General features: G+C 39.4%; 1 protein-coding gene across 3 annotated transcripts in view; it reads left to right on the top strand.

Moving 5' to 3' along the window:
• Positions 1-16,061, top strand: part of tacc2 (transforming, acidic coiled-coil containing protein 2) — a 264,812-nt gene that overhangs the window by 167,535 nt on the left and 81,216 nt on the right. For all 3 annotated transcript variants that reach the window (XM_072557490.1, XM_072557491.1, XM_072557492.1), the window contains exon 15: positions 1,574-1,701. In XM_072557490.1, coding sequence (XP_072413591.1) covers positions 1,574-1,701 — 128 coding nt within the window. The remainder of the gene's footprint in view (positions 1-1,573; positions 1,702-16,061) is intronic.

Consider the following 16,061-nt stretch of genomic DNA (forward strand, 5'->3'; position numbering starts at 1 on the left):
GAGAACAAACAATGGACTAGTTTTCTTGTCTCATTGAGGAAATGGTCTTTCAACTGATCAGAGCAAAAGGTGCTGGAGAAACCCTAGCAGTATCTGTAGTGAGAAACAGAAGTAATGTTTCAAGTCCAGTGACTCTGAGTCCAGGAACCTGTTCTGACAATGTTAACTCAGTTTTTCTCTCTCCACAGATGCTGCCAGACCTACTGAGTTTCTCTGGCAATCTGTTTTTGTTTCAGATTTCCAGCATCCACAGAGTTTCATTATAATCTGATAAGAATAGTCACAGTCTGACTTCTGTAACTTCTGTATAACAGTTGTTGATTTCTTGCTTGGGCCAGATGATAAATAGTAGTTTGAATTAAGCCCCCATTTGCATTGTGATGTTAAAGTCACTCACTACTGTTTCACACACGCCTGTCGCTGATTCATGACATATGAAGGGTGGTGACCAGGTTAGGCAGCATTGACCTAATTGAATGCTATACAAACTTGAGGGGCTGAATGGCCTAGTCCTCTACTGATCATAGGTAATATTTTACAGGGTGAAACCCTGGTCTATCAAAATGCTGGTCCTTTATGAAAAATCGTATGTATTGTGGACCAGTCTGTGGAATACAATTAACATAGATATTGATTGATGCATCCCGGTGCCACAATGTTGCAATCACCTTCCATTATCAATTTAAGGCTGCCCAAATATTTATTTGTTGCTTACCGCTGAAATGTAAAGTTCATTTTCTCCATTACAATTTCCTACTGTTATGATCAATTAAAAAAAAAAATAACCTGCTGAGAAGAAGCTTTAAGAGAGTGAAGTGTTAATTTATCATCTCCATTCTTATCCTGGAAACAGCCATGAAGACACGCAATGACAGAGGTTTAGTACAATAGTATGAAGGGGTTGTGCTGGTGCACAGTGCCAGAGGATCTCTTTGAAAGTGTATGTGAGTCTGCTAACAGAATACCTCCATGCTAATGGTAGGCTCCAGGCAGTGGTGCTGTGAAAGCAGGAATGGGGTTTCAGATCTGATTGAAATTCAGTGAAAATCGCAGCATAGGATCTGGTCAGTCAAGTAATTGATGCCGTCAGACACAACACTGAAGTTCTTCTGCACCAGCCTATATGCTGCCAGCAGTGGGTTCACGCTGTGAACGGAGAACAATTAATAGAATCGAGTCTAAAGGCAGCTACTTTATGCCATACAAAGAACTTGTGAAAGAGCGTCAGTTGCTGGAAGCATAAAGGATGCCCTGCCTGCAGTGACTTGCATTCTGTCAACTAAACAGGAATTTTTCAGTTTTTTTGCCTGATTTGAACTAAATCACAGTGTAGGTAGAATTAGGGAAGAAATGGCTTTTCGTCGGTGGCATATTCTCTCTCCAGTCCAATGGGCTCGATGGACATGGTCTGCTGTGTGTGGTGGAGGAGACTATAGCCTCCAGTTTGTGCAGAAAATAACTGGAGCAAGGCAAGTTTTTGTGTTAGTTTAGGGAAAGAGGGTCGGAACTAATGGGGCTAGAATCTTTATGGAATTGAATGGCCTTCTCACAGAATGTATTCATTTTGTTTCAGGAGTTCAGACTCCGAGGGAGCATTCGAGACACCTGAAGAGACAACACCTGTCAAAGTGCCTCCGCAGAGCTCTTCTACTGCTGCTGCTGAGAAGGAAAGCCAAGAACAGCAGCCTTCAGTACCGTCAGGTAAAGGAAGACAGATATGATTAATGAGGGCTGGCTGAAGGTCAAATTGATAAGGTAAAGTCACAAAAGCACACAACAGTCCGTGCGAAAGATAGGAATTTTAAATAGTGTGGCATTGTGTGTTTCTGTGACTTTCTTTGTTATTCATGTGCCACACCATTCCAATTTGAGGTACGTAACTCAAGATAAATTGAAAGACTCCAAATCATTCTATATTTTCAAAGACATTAACAGAAAAAAAAATACCTCCCATTTTGTTGTTGTTATTATTATTATTATTATTAATAATAATTATTATTATGTATCCTCTCAAAATACCAAAAAATTCCTTGTTTGTTATTAACGAAAATCTAAAGGTCGGCATTTAATGGGGGTCCCACTCACTGACAGGAGAGCCAGCAAGAGTCCTGCTATGTCTCTTTTACAGAACACCAAACTAAGTGCCATTCAGACAATAGTCAAGTCATAACTGGGCCTTCAAAGCTTCTGGGTTAGTAGTTTTATTAGTTGTGGCACCGTGTTGGAGTGCATGGCTGCTGCCAGTACTTCATTCATGAGGCTATTAATGGAAGCAGGTTAAGTGATGCCAAAAGGGTCATGGGAAGAGCAGTTGGCAGCAAGGGTGGTTGGGGAGTGATGAGGGCAGCAACGTTAAAAGGGGCCCACCTCCATTTTTCTGTGCCCGGTCCCTCAATCAGGAAGTGACTGCTTTTAAATTGGGGATCTCCTGACTAACAACCACAAACAGGTTTATTTGTTGAGCTTCCTACCTGGCAAATCCCTTCTTCACTGCATGATTGGTAAATGGTTGTGGAATGTAATCCTTATTCATTGCCCAATACGAGCCTCCAATTGGTGGTGGAGTTGGCCTTTCACCCACAAATCTTATCAGGGTCCCTTACCCACCATATTCTCTGCCATCGAATGTGCCATGTGGATGAGCATTAAATTTCACCTCATTCATCTGAAAAAATTGGAGGCAGTGTCTTTCAGTCCTTTATCAAGATCATGTCTTTTGAATAAAGACATCCAGGCGACATGAATATGCAATACCTATTTGGGTTCTAATAATATTAAACTGCTAGAATAAGAAAGATGTCTGATGTTGAGCCATTGATTTTGAGTGGCTAAGGTCTACCCGTATTATTTCCTCTCGCTATCTGCAAATAACATTTGAGATAGAGTGCAGAGTTGTATTTATGGCACATGGATCCTAGGATGACAGCAGTCCAGATTGAATGAATTCAGTGTGGGGGGCCATGCCACTGAAATCTATCTAATTCCTGAAGATGTAGAGTTTGGCCTTATTGCCATAGTAAGTCTGCCTCCTTTCCTCTTGTAAAACCTGTACACAATGTTTCCACAGAATTCAATGATAACTTTGCACCTCAGCTAAGATTTTGGAAGGTTTTGCATTTTGAAAATTATTGTACGTGTATTTGGTTCTGTGGAGACAGTAAGTGATGCATAACATCACTGCATATCACATGATGCATAACATTTGAGCATGTCATTGTCCGTGTTTGTGTTACAATTAGTGTTTGGCTCTTAAAGATCACCTGAATGCAAACTTTTTGTTTTGGATCTCTTTTTGGTGGATTTCCATAGTTTAAAAATGTGTTGCTGGAAAAGCACAGCAGATCAGGCAGCATCAAAGGAACTGGAGAATCGATGTTTTGGGCATAAGCCCTTCTTCAGGAAAAGGATTTCCATAGTGCAATGTCAGACTTTTAGAATTCTATCCACGACTTAAAATATATCACTGAGGCTGTGCTTGTCCTAACACGTAGCATCTAACTTCAAAATGAGCAAGGGTTTATTAAAAATATTAACAGTCAATATTCTTGGCACATGTATTAGCATTGCCATTTTAATGTTATGGAACTAATACCAGTTCCCAACTTTTGCCAAATATGTAACATTTACAAGAAGAACAAATGATTGTGGGACAAAGTGTCATTTTATGTTTAGATGAATTTTCTGGCATTGAACTAATTTCAAGTCAGCTTGGTTTATGGATCATATCTGATAATCTTGGCGCACAAATTTTTAAAAATAGAATCAAGTCAGGCAGATCTTTCTCAGGCAGATTTTTTTTTTCAACCCACTTCTTCCTGTTTGTATTTTATTATTGGAGAAGCTACTGGCAATGTATTTAGATCTTTTAAAAAAAACTGAACAGGATGTTTTCCTTGAAACATGTCATGTCTACTATTGGATTGATGACTTAAAGTAATTCCAGATTTACTCATTTGCCTTAATTTCAAAAGCAAACTAGTTGAAGCAGTGGGGGATGTTTGTACGCAGAATATATGTGCTCGACACATGGAGGTCTTGGATTACTTTATTTTAATAAAGTAATTATTATTTTAATCAATGTGCCAGTGATCAAACTTCAAAATGTAATTCACCATCTATTAAAAGCTGTAAGAAATCCTAGGGTTGTAAAGGAGTTACAAAAATAGCTAACTTTGTATTCTATGTGATGAATCAAACTGTCTTAATTGAAAAGATCTATTTGAGGCGTTGCAGTGGAATGGGGGTGGGCACCCTTTTCTCTGAGCTCGAAGCTCTGGCTTTGAGTCCCAATCCAAGACTTAGCCAAGAAAGGTCTGGTCATAATGTGTCCAAACAGTGCGTTTTATCATTGATCTCCCTACACATACCAGTGGTATGGAAGTAAGAGTAGGAGAAAGTCCTGGTCAGACATATGAAAAGAAAGTTGGCTTCTCTGCTATCACTGCCCATAGTTCCATGAAATGTAAGAATGCATGCTGTCACGACAACTCTGAATGGGATCGGTTAGATGCCTTCCATGTCATTCAGACTGATTGCCCACAGCACGGGTTTGATTTCCATTATGCAGAGGTAAATTTGGGAGATGATTCATTGTTCTGCCCCTAAGAATGGAAAGCAAGCACCACTAACAAAAACTGTCAACAGCTTCAGATTATCAGACAATGAGTCAAGGAGTTGCTTTTGGGCACAGCACACATGAATAAATGAATTAATTGAGTCAAAAAATCTTTTGTCAGCTGCATATTTCACAATTACCTAAAATACTTATGAATTTTATGAATATAATATTTCCTCATTGCACAAAAGACTGAAAAGGCAAAATATCAGTGAAAACAAGTGACTCATTTGATCTGAGAAGCATTGGTTTTAAATTGAGATTATATTAATCATTGAATTTTAAATTCCAGTGGATATGGTGGAAACTACATTGAATTTAAATCAGATAAACATATATCTTCCTGCAAATCAACAAAATGTTTCCATTTGGAATATATTGATTAACACAACCATGTGGCTGGATATCATTCTAATGATAAAACAATCCGAGTGCATATGCTTTCAGAATGCAAATTTTATTTATATCTTGGGTGTTCATCTCTTAACATTTTAAAAGGTGTTTGGGATCCCAACACCATCAATCATCCTTGCGTGAAAAGTCTAACAATTGAACTTGTGTATGCATATGTGATTGATGGAAAGCCTGCATCTACATTCCAATTTGATAGGGTCTGAACAAAGCAAACAAAACTCTATGTTCTTTCCAGAAAAATAAGCTTTCAGAACTCTTCTTCGAATATTTCCAGTCAGAATAATGAAAAACAATTCTGACAAAGAGAAACTTTTGACCTTTCTGGCAGTAATTAATTACCCTACTTTCTAATGAAGTTCATTAAGGGAATACTTGATCCTTGTCTCTTTCTGGCTGAATGATGTTAATCTGATGAATGTTACTGCGTACTTAATGGGAATTTGATCTGATTATGTTTTCTACTAAATGTTACTGTCAATATACAAAACTGGATAAACCGTGGGTGGCACGGTGGCACAGTGGTTAGCACTGCCTCACAGCGCCAGAGACCTGGGTTCAATTCCCACCTCAGGCGATTCTGTGTGGAGTTTGCACATTCTCCCCGTGTCTGCGTGGGTTTCCTCCGGGTGCTCTGGTTTCCTCCCACAGTCCAAAAATGTGCAGGTCAGGTGAATTGGCCAAGTTAAATTGCCTGTAGTGTTAGGTGAAGGGGTAAATGTAGGGGCATAGGTCTGGGTGGGTTGTGCTTCGGTGGGTCGGTATGGACTTGTTGGGCCGAAGGGCCTGTTTCCACACTGTAAGTAATCTAATTAAAAATCTGCAGGTGAAAACGCGATCAAATAATAGAAATATTGCATTTCAGGTTTTCAACTAATTCAGAACCTGGGCAGAGTCAAATGGAACATAAAAATGAGAAGAAATGCAAAGAAAGAAAAATTTGGGACTTCTATAGACCTGTTGCTGTCCCTGGGACAAACTAAAATACTTTAGAGCGATTAAATTACCACTGAAGTGTAACTCCTGGGAAGCAAAGAAGACAAACAATTTGGATGCACCAAGGGTCCACAAAAGCAATGGTGGTATTAGTTGAGGGCCAAAACGTTGGATGGGGTACTGAAAAGAGATCCAATGCTCTTTTTTGATTAGTCTATTGGATCTTTTGAAAGGTATATATATCTCAAATGAAAGAAGGCTGCTCTGAAATGTTAATGCTTCCTCAATGTTGCATGATGGCTTAGATCTCATGCTCTAGTTGTAAAATGTAGTTTAAACCTAATGCTAATTACAATCTGGAAATGAAATGCTGGTTTACATTTTGGAAAGAAACCGTTCATTTCATACTCTTAGGATATGACTTCTGACAAAAGGTTCCAACTGAAGTATTCGCCTTTGTTTTTTTTTCACTTTAGTTTGAGAGTTCCTGACTGCAAAACTTTCCTTATTGCATTTTTTAAAAGTACCTGATTATGCAAAATTTCTCACGCATCATCTGCATCTGTCCATTTTCTCTACCATTGTAATTTTATCCACAGATGAGTTCAGTGCTGCTCTTTGCTCACAAGCTCTGAAATTGAGCAACATGTGAAGGGATCACACTTTGCCAAAACTGGCGGATAAAGGCACTGTTGCACAACGCAAAACTGAATGAATCATTTACTCTGGCTTTCAATGCATCTTGAATTTATTCAGAAAAGGCAGCCAGGAGGAGAAACACATAGGCAGTCCTTGCACATTTTTAAAAAAAACCCTGACTGCATGTCTTTAGAACTTCACTTTAAAAATAATGTTTCCTGAGAGGATGATATCATGGAATATTGTGAATGTTATTCTGAATAAATAAATAAATAAATTTATATTAGAAATCTTAACACTCCATGTCCTGAACAATTTGGACCTGTTCTTCACCTGACCATGGCACTGGAGTTCCAAAACGCACATTATGTCTCCGATTATGCACTTACTATTTGATGCATAATCTTAAATTTTAAAGTATTTCTCAAGAGAATGTGAAGATCACCTATCTCATAATTTAGGAAATAAGTCAGGCAAGAGCACTTTGCACAGATAATAGTAATGGCCGTCACTTAATTTAGAACACTTGAGAATGCTGAGCAGGGCATTTTTGATGAGGAAAGAAAAATTGGGAGCTGCTAATTAGTTTGCTTAGGGCAGCTATCATTATTATCTAGGTTAACAGCTGGTGTAGCTGAGAGTTTGCTAAGAGATGTGGAAATTTATTTTCAAAATTCTCCTGTCCAGTTGAATTGAACTAGGTTGTTGGAAATGGTCATTTCAAACATGTAAACAAGCCCAAATTGAATGTTAGAGATAATAACTGGGGTGATGAGTATTGAAGTTGTTACCTATATAAAGACAAAAGAAACTGACCAAATGTTTAATAATTAGTGATCAACTGAATTTGAGATAAAAACTAACCAGGTGTCAGTCAGGAGCCTGTCTCTTGAAAGCTATAATAACAGGAAGGTATTTATTAATTGGATATTATGTTGAGCATATTGAAATAATAATGAAAGGTAGTTTTGTCAGTTTGATTTTTTTTTTCTACTATATTGTAAATTAGCATTTTGTTAACTGTGATAACACAGTATAAGAGTTATCCCCTTAAATGTGCAGACAAAGGTGTTCGAGATATTGTGATTGGAGTAGTATAAATCTGCTATTGAAGTAGATCTTGCTGGAAGGCACCCATTTATGAAGGACATCTGGTACTAAAGTTGGTGTACAAAGAACTAACCATTCTTTTGAAACAGGGCATATCAAAAAATATGTTTACTGATTTTCTTTTTGAAAGGTCGTGCAGGTTATTGAGGCAACCAGTCTGTATGAAACTGTCACTTGGGCTACTAATTTAAAAATCCATTTGTCATGTAAATCAAACCAATATTGTGCACTCTATTGTTGTGATATTTTCTTTAGATATGGACTGTAATTTTATTTGCAGTCGAGAGATTAATAATGCATGGCAAGTTCAGTGTGACTAATGAACATGTTACCAATTAAAATGTGATGTGGGTGCTTTTGACAGTTCTGTGTGATGATGTAAAAGACTTAATTATGTTATTTTATTTTTTGTGGCAAACAGTGAGGGTGATACCAATTGACTGCACGAATAGTCAAAAAGAAAAGGCAGACAAGTGGTTGACAAGTTTTAATACAGTTAAGTCTGAGATGTATACTGGGAGAACAGATAGGGACAGTTAATGTCGACTCACTAGTATAGTTCAAAGGAGTGTGCAGGGTCAGAGGGGTTCATATGCATTAAACTTGAATGGGACAGTGCCTATTAATTTGGGGAGTGGTTAGCAAAGCATATTGGATCTCAGCCATCAGAAATAGATATTCAGTACAAAAGCATGTAAGTTCTGCTGAAACCGTACAACATTTTTGATTTGGCTACAGCTAGTATATTTTCTCTAGTTCTGTTCATCATTCTTCAGGAAATATGAGGTTCATAAAGTACAGAAGAGATTAGTTAACAAATTAGTAATCCAATTAGTTACAGCGATGAGTAATTATGGCTTCAACATTATGCTGGAGAAGTTAGGTTTCTTGAGTGAAGGAGATTGTGGAGAAATTTTGAGAGAGATGTACAAGAATGTGAAAGGTTTATAAGAGGTAGACAAAGAAAAGCTGTCCTCATTAGCTGGATGAGCAGTATTAGTGTCTAATTCATAGAGCAGAATTTTATCAGAGTTTGAGTGAAGTGGGTAATAGTGAGATTTACAACAAAATCAGATAAGTCCAGTGTGGCCCATTTCAATATTGGAGGTATCTTACTGTGCAATATAGTTAGGAGAGTGGGCAATGGTCAGTTCTGTAGGGCCAGCATCGACAGCCAGAGGAATCGCATACTGTCAATTAGTCATAGGGATTCAGCCACTGATCTTGAAAAGAAAAGTGGCAGTGGAGGGTGATTCTATAATTAGAAGTACAGATAGCATTCTTTTGTAAATAGGATCCAGAGTTCTGCATGGTATTTTGGCTCAAAATATTTACTCTCCTACTCTTCGGATGTTGTCAGAATTGCTGTGCCCTTCCAGCTTCTTATCTATCAAGTCCTGCATGGTGTGTTGCCTGCCTTGGGCTGAGGTATGGACATCTCAAACTGGCTTGAAAGGATATTGGAATGGGAGGGGAAGGATTCATATGTTGTGGTCTAAGTTGGGGCCAACACATGGACAAGAATCCTGTTTGGGGAACATCATGAATTAGAATCAAAATTTTAAAAAAGGACCGTCAAGGTTCTAACCTCTGGACTATTCTCTGAGCCATGAGAAAAATGAAAAGATGATTAGGGAAGTAAACATCTGGCTAAAGGAGTAGTATGGGAAAGAGGAGTTCCATTTCATGGGGCATTCATTTTGGAACAGATGGGATCAGTACCATTGGGTTTGGGCTGCACCTGAACCGATCTGGGGCCAGGATCCTAGCAGAAAGTCTAAACAGGGTGGTGAATCTTTGTAACTCATTGTTGCAAAAGCTTTTGAGCCTAAGTCATATAATGTATTTAAGGCAGAGATAGGTAGGTTCTTGAGTGATAAGGGGTTACAGGGAGAAGGCAGGAGATTGGGGTTGAGAAACGTATCAGCCATGATTGAATGGCGGAGCAGTTGCGAGGGGTCGAATAGCGTAATATTGCTCATATATCTTATAGTCTTCTGGGATTATGGTGAGTTTTTTGTGAAAAAATGGTGAACTGCCAATTAAGGGACATTATTGCTTGTTAAACAACTTTCCTGGAAGATCGACAAAGATTCACTTCCGCATGAATCTGAAACAATACTCAAAGTATATTTTCCCAACTGGGTTCTTTGCTTGTGCAGACTTGTTTGGAGAATTTAATCCCTTGAGTTGATTTTAACAAGAACATAGGGAGCTTGAAAATATGGATGTGAATTACTTCAGTAGGAGTTTTTTGACAAAGTGTAAACCCCAGATTTGGGTTCAACCACAGTATAGAATAAGCAAAGCATGTTTTCAGAAACTGCAGATAACCAATATATAGTTGGAAGAATGAAAAGGGAAGTTGGCATTTGACATCTGTCTTTCTGTTTCATGGCAGAGTAATGGCCCATTTAATTATGGAAATATGAATCTTGGGAGATTGTATCTTAATCTACTTGTGCAGTACCTGCAAATGAGAACATGGCTTTGCTTTAATGTAGTTTTAGCAGCTGCAGTCAAATTTTTCACGTAATTGAACAAGGCAGCCTTTTGATATTTTACAGTTACTTCAATTCAACTATGTCAAAAGGAAATAATTCAACATGGGTTGCTTCATAAGAATTCATGTAGAAAGGCAGGCAATTAGAATTGGATCTCCTTTCACATCCAAAGTAGTTTCCCTCTGTGTATGGAAAAGCTGTAATAGGTGATCAAAGTCAGTGGGAAAAATTGACCTGTGTTTTCATATCAATATTACAATAATCAAATATTTTGGGAGGAAAGTACAGGTGTGAGATAAAAAGGCGAACAGCAGAGACCTGTTTTTCAGAACACAGCTCCTGATTTTTTTTCTTATTCTAGAGCATATTTACCCTACAGATGTGTGTTTTCGCTCTATTTGGCATAAAACCTTTTGAAACTGCACTTGCATTTAGTGGAAGAAATATCTTGGTTTATGAACACGTGGTTCATTTTCATTCATGGATGATGCTGAAGCTGATAGCGGAAAGCTAAACTACCCCTTGAGTTGGTGGAATTTGTACTAAATACCAGGTCTGCACAATTAATTGCTGTTCACTTCACTTTGGAGGTATCATCTCCCTTTATCTTGCTATGTGCCCCCATGTCACTTCTGCTACTGCACTGGGTGGTTGGACTTAGTAACTGAAAATGTTGAAATTCTGTCTCCTCATAATCCACCCCCACCTAATGATTTTCCCAAAATATAATCATATGGCTTGGCAACATTTATCTTCATTAGGAACTCTGCTTTTGAGTTCTATACGGGTATGCTGATGACTGAAATATATTTACTCCATTGGAAATTGATTCAATTAAACTTGAAAGGATTCATTCCAGCCTGAGTATCAGAAAACCATTTTGGACAATGTAAATAATTTCCTTTTTTTGTTCTGTTTCATTTTGGGATGGAATGTCTGCATGTGACTATAGATGATGACTCATCAGGACTGCCTCTGAGTACACAGCTGCTGTCTCCTGGCTCTTGTCCCAGACTTTACGGAGAAAATTGGCCTCCAGTCTCAGATCTTCATCTGCTTGGATGTGAGCAAAATGATGGAGATAGCTGATTTGCGAAAAACATTAGTTGCAATTCTAAAAAGTTACGTCAAAGCTTCCAGAGGCAAAAAGGCTCTGATATTTACTCAAGCTGTGGAGAGCATTGTGAAGAATGTCCAGGTGGGATACCCCAAAGGACAGGCTTCCTGAGCAGAGGTGGACTTGTAAATAAAATAAACATTTGATAATCCTGGAGAAACTCAGCTGGTCTGATAGCATCATTTGGAGAGAAAGCAGAATTGATGTTTTGAGCCCATTTTGACTCTTCTTCAGAACTATTCATCAGAAGGAGGTCATTAAACATTTTTCTACAGGATACCTAACTAAGTGTTCGTCTCATTTGCATTTCTGGGAAGCACAGAGGAGATGTTAGGGAGCTGAAGGGCAGAAGGATTGTCAGGGAACTGGGACATAGGAGAGATGAAGGAAACGGAAGAAATCACAGCTGCATGAGGTCATATAGTTGAGTATGCCAAGTTGGAGCCTTGACGGAGATGCAGACATAAACAGAAAGGTATAGGTGCAGGTGGGTTAGGGATCAGCTGATGAATGGGGTCTGTGAAAAGGTTTGCTTGTTGTACCAAGAGAAAATATTTGTATTATGCAATCGATGCGAGAACCACGCTTTTACTTATGAATCTTGCTTCACCTTCACTTCACCTCTGAACAATCTGCTCGGTTTCTCAGAATTTGCTGGCTATAGTAAGGGGATGTTATGCCTTTTTATGACTGTAATTGTGTGCATATTATTGCAGAAATTAATTAATAATGAGGAAAAGGAAGAAGTGAAAGGAAAATGCAAATTCACTGAAGTAACTGTATATGAAGACCAGTTCTTTCTGTGTTCTAGTGATGTAGCTTGCAATTTGTGTTACTGTTTCATAATTGAGACCTGCTTAGAGTAGCTTGCAGTTTTCTTCTTTTTTTTTCAGCAACTTGCTTCTTGCCTTTTCTATTCCATCGCTGAAATAATCTGCTGCGTATGGTTGGTTTTGGATTATAGGAATAGAACCTTAACTTAGATCAGAAACATATATTTCAGCATCTTGTGATACTGCAGTAAGTGTGAATGACCTAGTTGGCAGCATTTCAATTCTGACAGAAAGATGGACCCTAAATGATCTCACAAGTTTCTTTAGCTACTTCTTATTTTATTTGGAGGAAGAATGCACTCGAGAAATGAAATAAAATGTGTGGTATATGCTATGTGGAGTTTTCTCTTTGCTGACTTTTTCTTTTTAGACAATAGGTGCAGGAGTAGGCTATTCTGCCCTTCAAGCTTGCACCACCATTCAATATGATCATGGCTGATCATCCTTAATCAGTATCCTGTTCCTGCCTTATCTCCATAACCCTTGATTCCACTATCCTTGAGAGCTCCATCCAACTCTTTCTTAAATGAATCCAGAGACTGGGCCCCCACTGCCCTCTGGGGAAGAGCATTCCACACAGCCACCACTTTCTGGGTGAAGAAGTTTCTCCTCATCTCTGTCCTAAATGGTCTACCCCATATTTTTCAGCTATGTCCTCTGGTTCGTCACGCCCCCATCAGCGGAAACATGTTTCCTGCCTCCAGAGTGTCCAATCCTTTTAATAATCTGATATGTCTCAATCAGATTCCACCCCCCCCCCCCCCCCCCCCCCACCACCCCCAGTCTTCTTAACTCAAGGGTATACAAGCCCAGTCGCTCCAGTCTTTCAGCGTAAGGTAGTCCCGCCATTCCAGGAATTGACCTCGTGAACCTACGCTGCACTCCCTCAATAGCCAGAATGTCTTTCCTCAAATTTGGAGACCAGAACTGCGCACACTACTCCAGGAGTGGTCTCACCAGGGCCCTGTATAGCTGCAGAAGAACCTCTTTGCTTCTATACTCAATTCCTCTTGTTATGAAGGCCAGCCTGCTATTAGCCGCCTTCACTACCTGCTGTACCTGCATGCTTACCTTCATTGACTGGTGTACAAGAACACCCAGATCTCTTTGTACTGCCCCTTTACCTAAATTGATTCCATTTCGGTAGTAATTTGCCTTCCTGTTCTTGCCACCAAAGTGAATAACCATACATTTATCCACATTAAACTGCATCTGCCATGCATCTAACCACTCACCTAACCTGTCCAGGTCACCCTGTAATTTCCTAACATCCTCCTCACATTTCACCCTGTCACCCAGCTTAGTATCATCAGCAAATTTGCTAACGTTATTACTATTACCATCTTCTATATCATTAACATATATTGTATAAAGCTGCGGTCCCAGCACTGATCCCTGCGGTACCCCACTGGTCACTGCCTGCCATTCTGAAATGGAGCCGTTTATCACTACTCTGCTTCCTGTCAGCCAACCAACTTTCAATCCAAGTTAGTACTTTTCCCTCAATACCATGCGCCCTAATTTTGCTCACTAACCTCCTATGTGGGACTTTATCAAAAGCTTTCTGAAAGTCCAGGTATACTGCATCTTACTGGATCTCCCTCATCCATCTTCAGAGTAACATCCACAAAACATTCCAGAAGATCTGTCAAGCATGATTTCCCCTTCAGAAATCCATGCTGACTCTGGCATATCCTGTTACTACTATCCAGATGTGTCGTAATTTCATTCTTTATAATAGACTCCAGCATCTTTCCCACCACTGAGGTCAGATTAACTGGTCTATAATTTCCTGCTTTCTCTCTCCCACCTTTCTTAAAAAGTGGTACAACATTAGCTACCCTCCAATCTGCAGGAACTGATCCCGAATCTATCGAACTCTGGAAAATAATCACCAACGCATCCACGATTTCTCGAGCCACCTCCTTCAGTACCCTGGGATGTAGACCATCAGGCCCTGGGGACTTATCAACCTTCTCTGCAGTTAAATGGCGTGCTTTTGTTTACAACTGATTATTGACCTTGGTGAATTCCTAGGAATAGGCTATTTTACATATTTCAGGCAGATATTTTGCGCTATTCCATCGACACTGGGGAATTCACCTTGATGCTGGAAGTGGTTGGGATTGAGGCCAGTTGGGGGTGGGGTGGGGGGGGAGGGTGGCAAGTGGTGAAAAATGGCTATTGCAGCATGCTCAGTGGGGCCAGCCTATGGAATAAGGTACACATGAAACTCCTAAAGACCTCGATGGAAGGATTGAAACAATACCCCATAATGATCTCTCTGAAGGAGAAATGGAAGTACATTGATTTCTCAACTGCCCCTTAATAATGTCGGATGCCAGTAACCGGGACAGTGTCTGATGTCTTGATGCAATGATAATGACATAACATTTGACCTATAATGTCACTGGTTATTTCTGTTCACTTTGAAAAGGTTTCATCTCCTCTATGATAAAACTTATTCTGTGGCCCCTTCATAAATGGCAGGAGAATCTGACACCAATAGAAATTAGTAGGTAGCCAGCTGTTTACTGCCTTTGCCTGCCCATTAAGATGACTAAAGACACACAATTAAAGCAAAAAAAATTTGTCGATACATCCATCTGTTCAGTGGAGGGATTAATTTCTCATGATCAACAAGAAAATGAGTTCAACAAAAATTTGACCAATAAAATGAAAGGTTTATACAATAATTTGAATTCTGCCAATGTTGTGCTGTGCATCCTTCATTTACTATTCCTTGAACTCAATACGAAAAACATTCTCCCTTAGACTCATAGAGTCATTGACATGTACAGCACGGAAACACCCTTCAGTCCAACTCGTCGATGCTGACCAGATATCCTAACCTAATCTAGTTCCATTTGCCAGCACTTGGCCTATATCCTCTAAAAGTTTCACAACATCCTTCCCATAAGAGGGAGACCAGGATTGCACAAACTATTCCAAAAGTGGCCTAACCAATGTCCTGTACAGTGGCAATGTGACCTCCCAACTCGTATGCTCAATGCTCTGACCAATAAAGGAAAGCATACCAAACACCACCTTCACCTGCGACTCGACTTTCAAGGAACTATGAACCTTCAAAGTATTGTGTCTCTTTGTTCAGCAGCACTCTTCAGGCCCATTAAGTCCTGCTGTGATTTGCTTTTCCAAAATGCAGCACCTTGCATTTATCTCACTGATTACACCTTGGGTATAACATGATCTTTATTTCTGCATTAATCCCATTTCAAAATTTTGATTCAAATTTTCCAGTTGTAAATCCCGTGATAGCCCATTAGTTATGGTATTAGTTATAGTTTGTGTGTAGATTTCAAACTTGGCTCTTGAAACACAATTTTTATTTTTGGCCCTGAGGTACTGCTGTTCATTCGTGACTTGATTTAACATAAGTGACCTGGATTGCTTACTACTGAGTAATACAATTTACCTACACACAAGCCAGGGAGAGACAAAAGATGATGATGGGGACCATGAATAGGTGAAAATGAGTTGGCTGTGCTGAAAGCAACCCATGTCATGACAGGGCCTGTAGTGTGGGATGAGTAATAATGGAAGAAGATATTCAGGCCCTAAAATTATTGAATTTGATATTGAGCACTCTTGGCTGCAGGATCCCCAAGCAGAAACCGCAATGCCTATGTTCCAGCTAGTGCTGAGCCTCGTTGGAACACTGCAGCAAATCTGAGGCAGAGATCTTGGCCAGGGAACACAGTAATGTGTGGAAATGGCAGGCAACTGGTGGCACGGGATCATTTTTTTGAACAGAATATAGGTGTTTCGCAAAGCAGTTGCCCAGTCTGTATTTCCCAATGTACAGGAGACCACATCGAGAGTAGTGAATACAATAGACTAAATTGAATGAAGTGAGAGAAATTGCTGCTTTACTT

This window comes from Chiloscyllium punctatum, chromosome 38, assembly GCF_047496795.1.
Source record: "Chiloscyllium punctatum isolate Juve2018m chromosome 38, sChiPun1.3, whole genome shotgun sequence".
NCBI classification, from domain to species: Eukaryota; Metazoa; Chordata; class Chondrichthyes; order Orectolobiformes; family Hemiscylliidae; genus Chiloscyllium; species Chiloscyllium punctatum.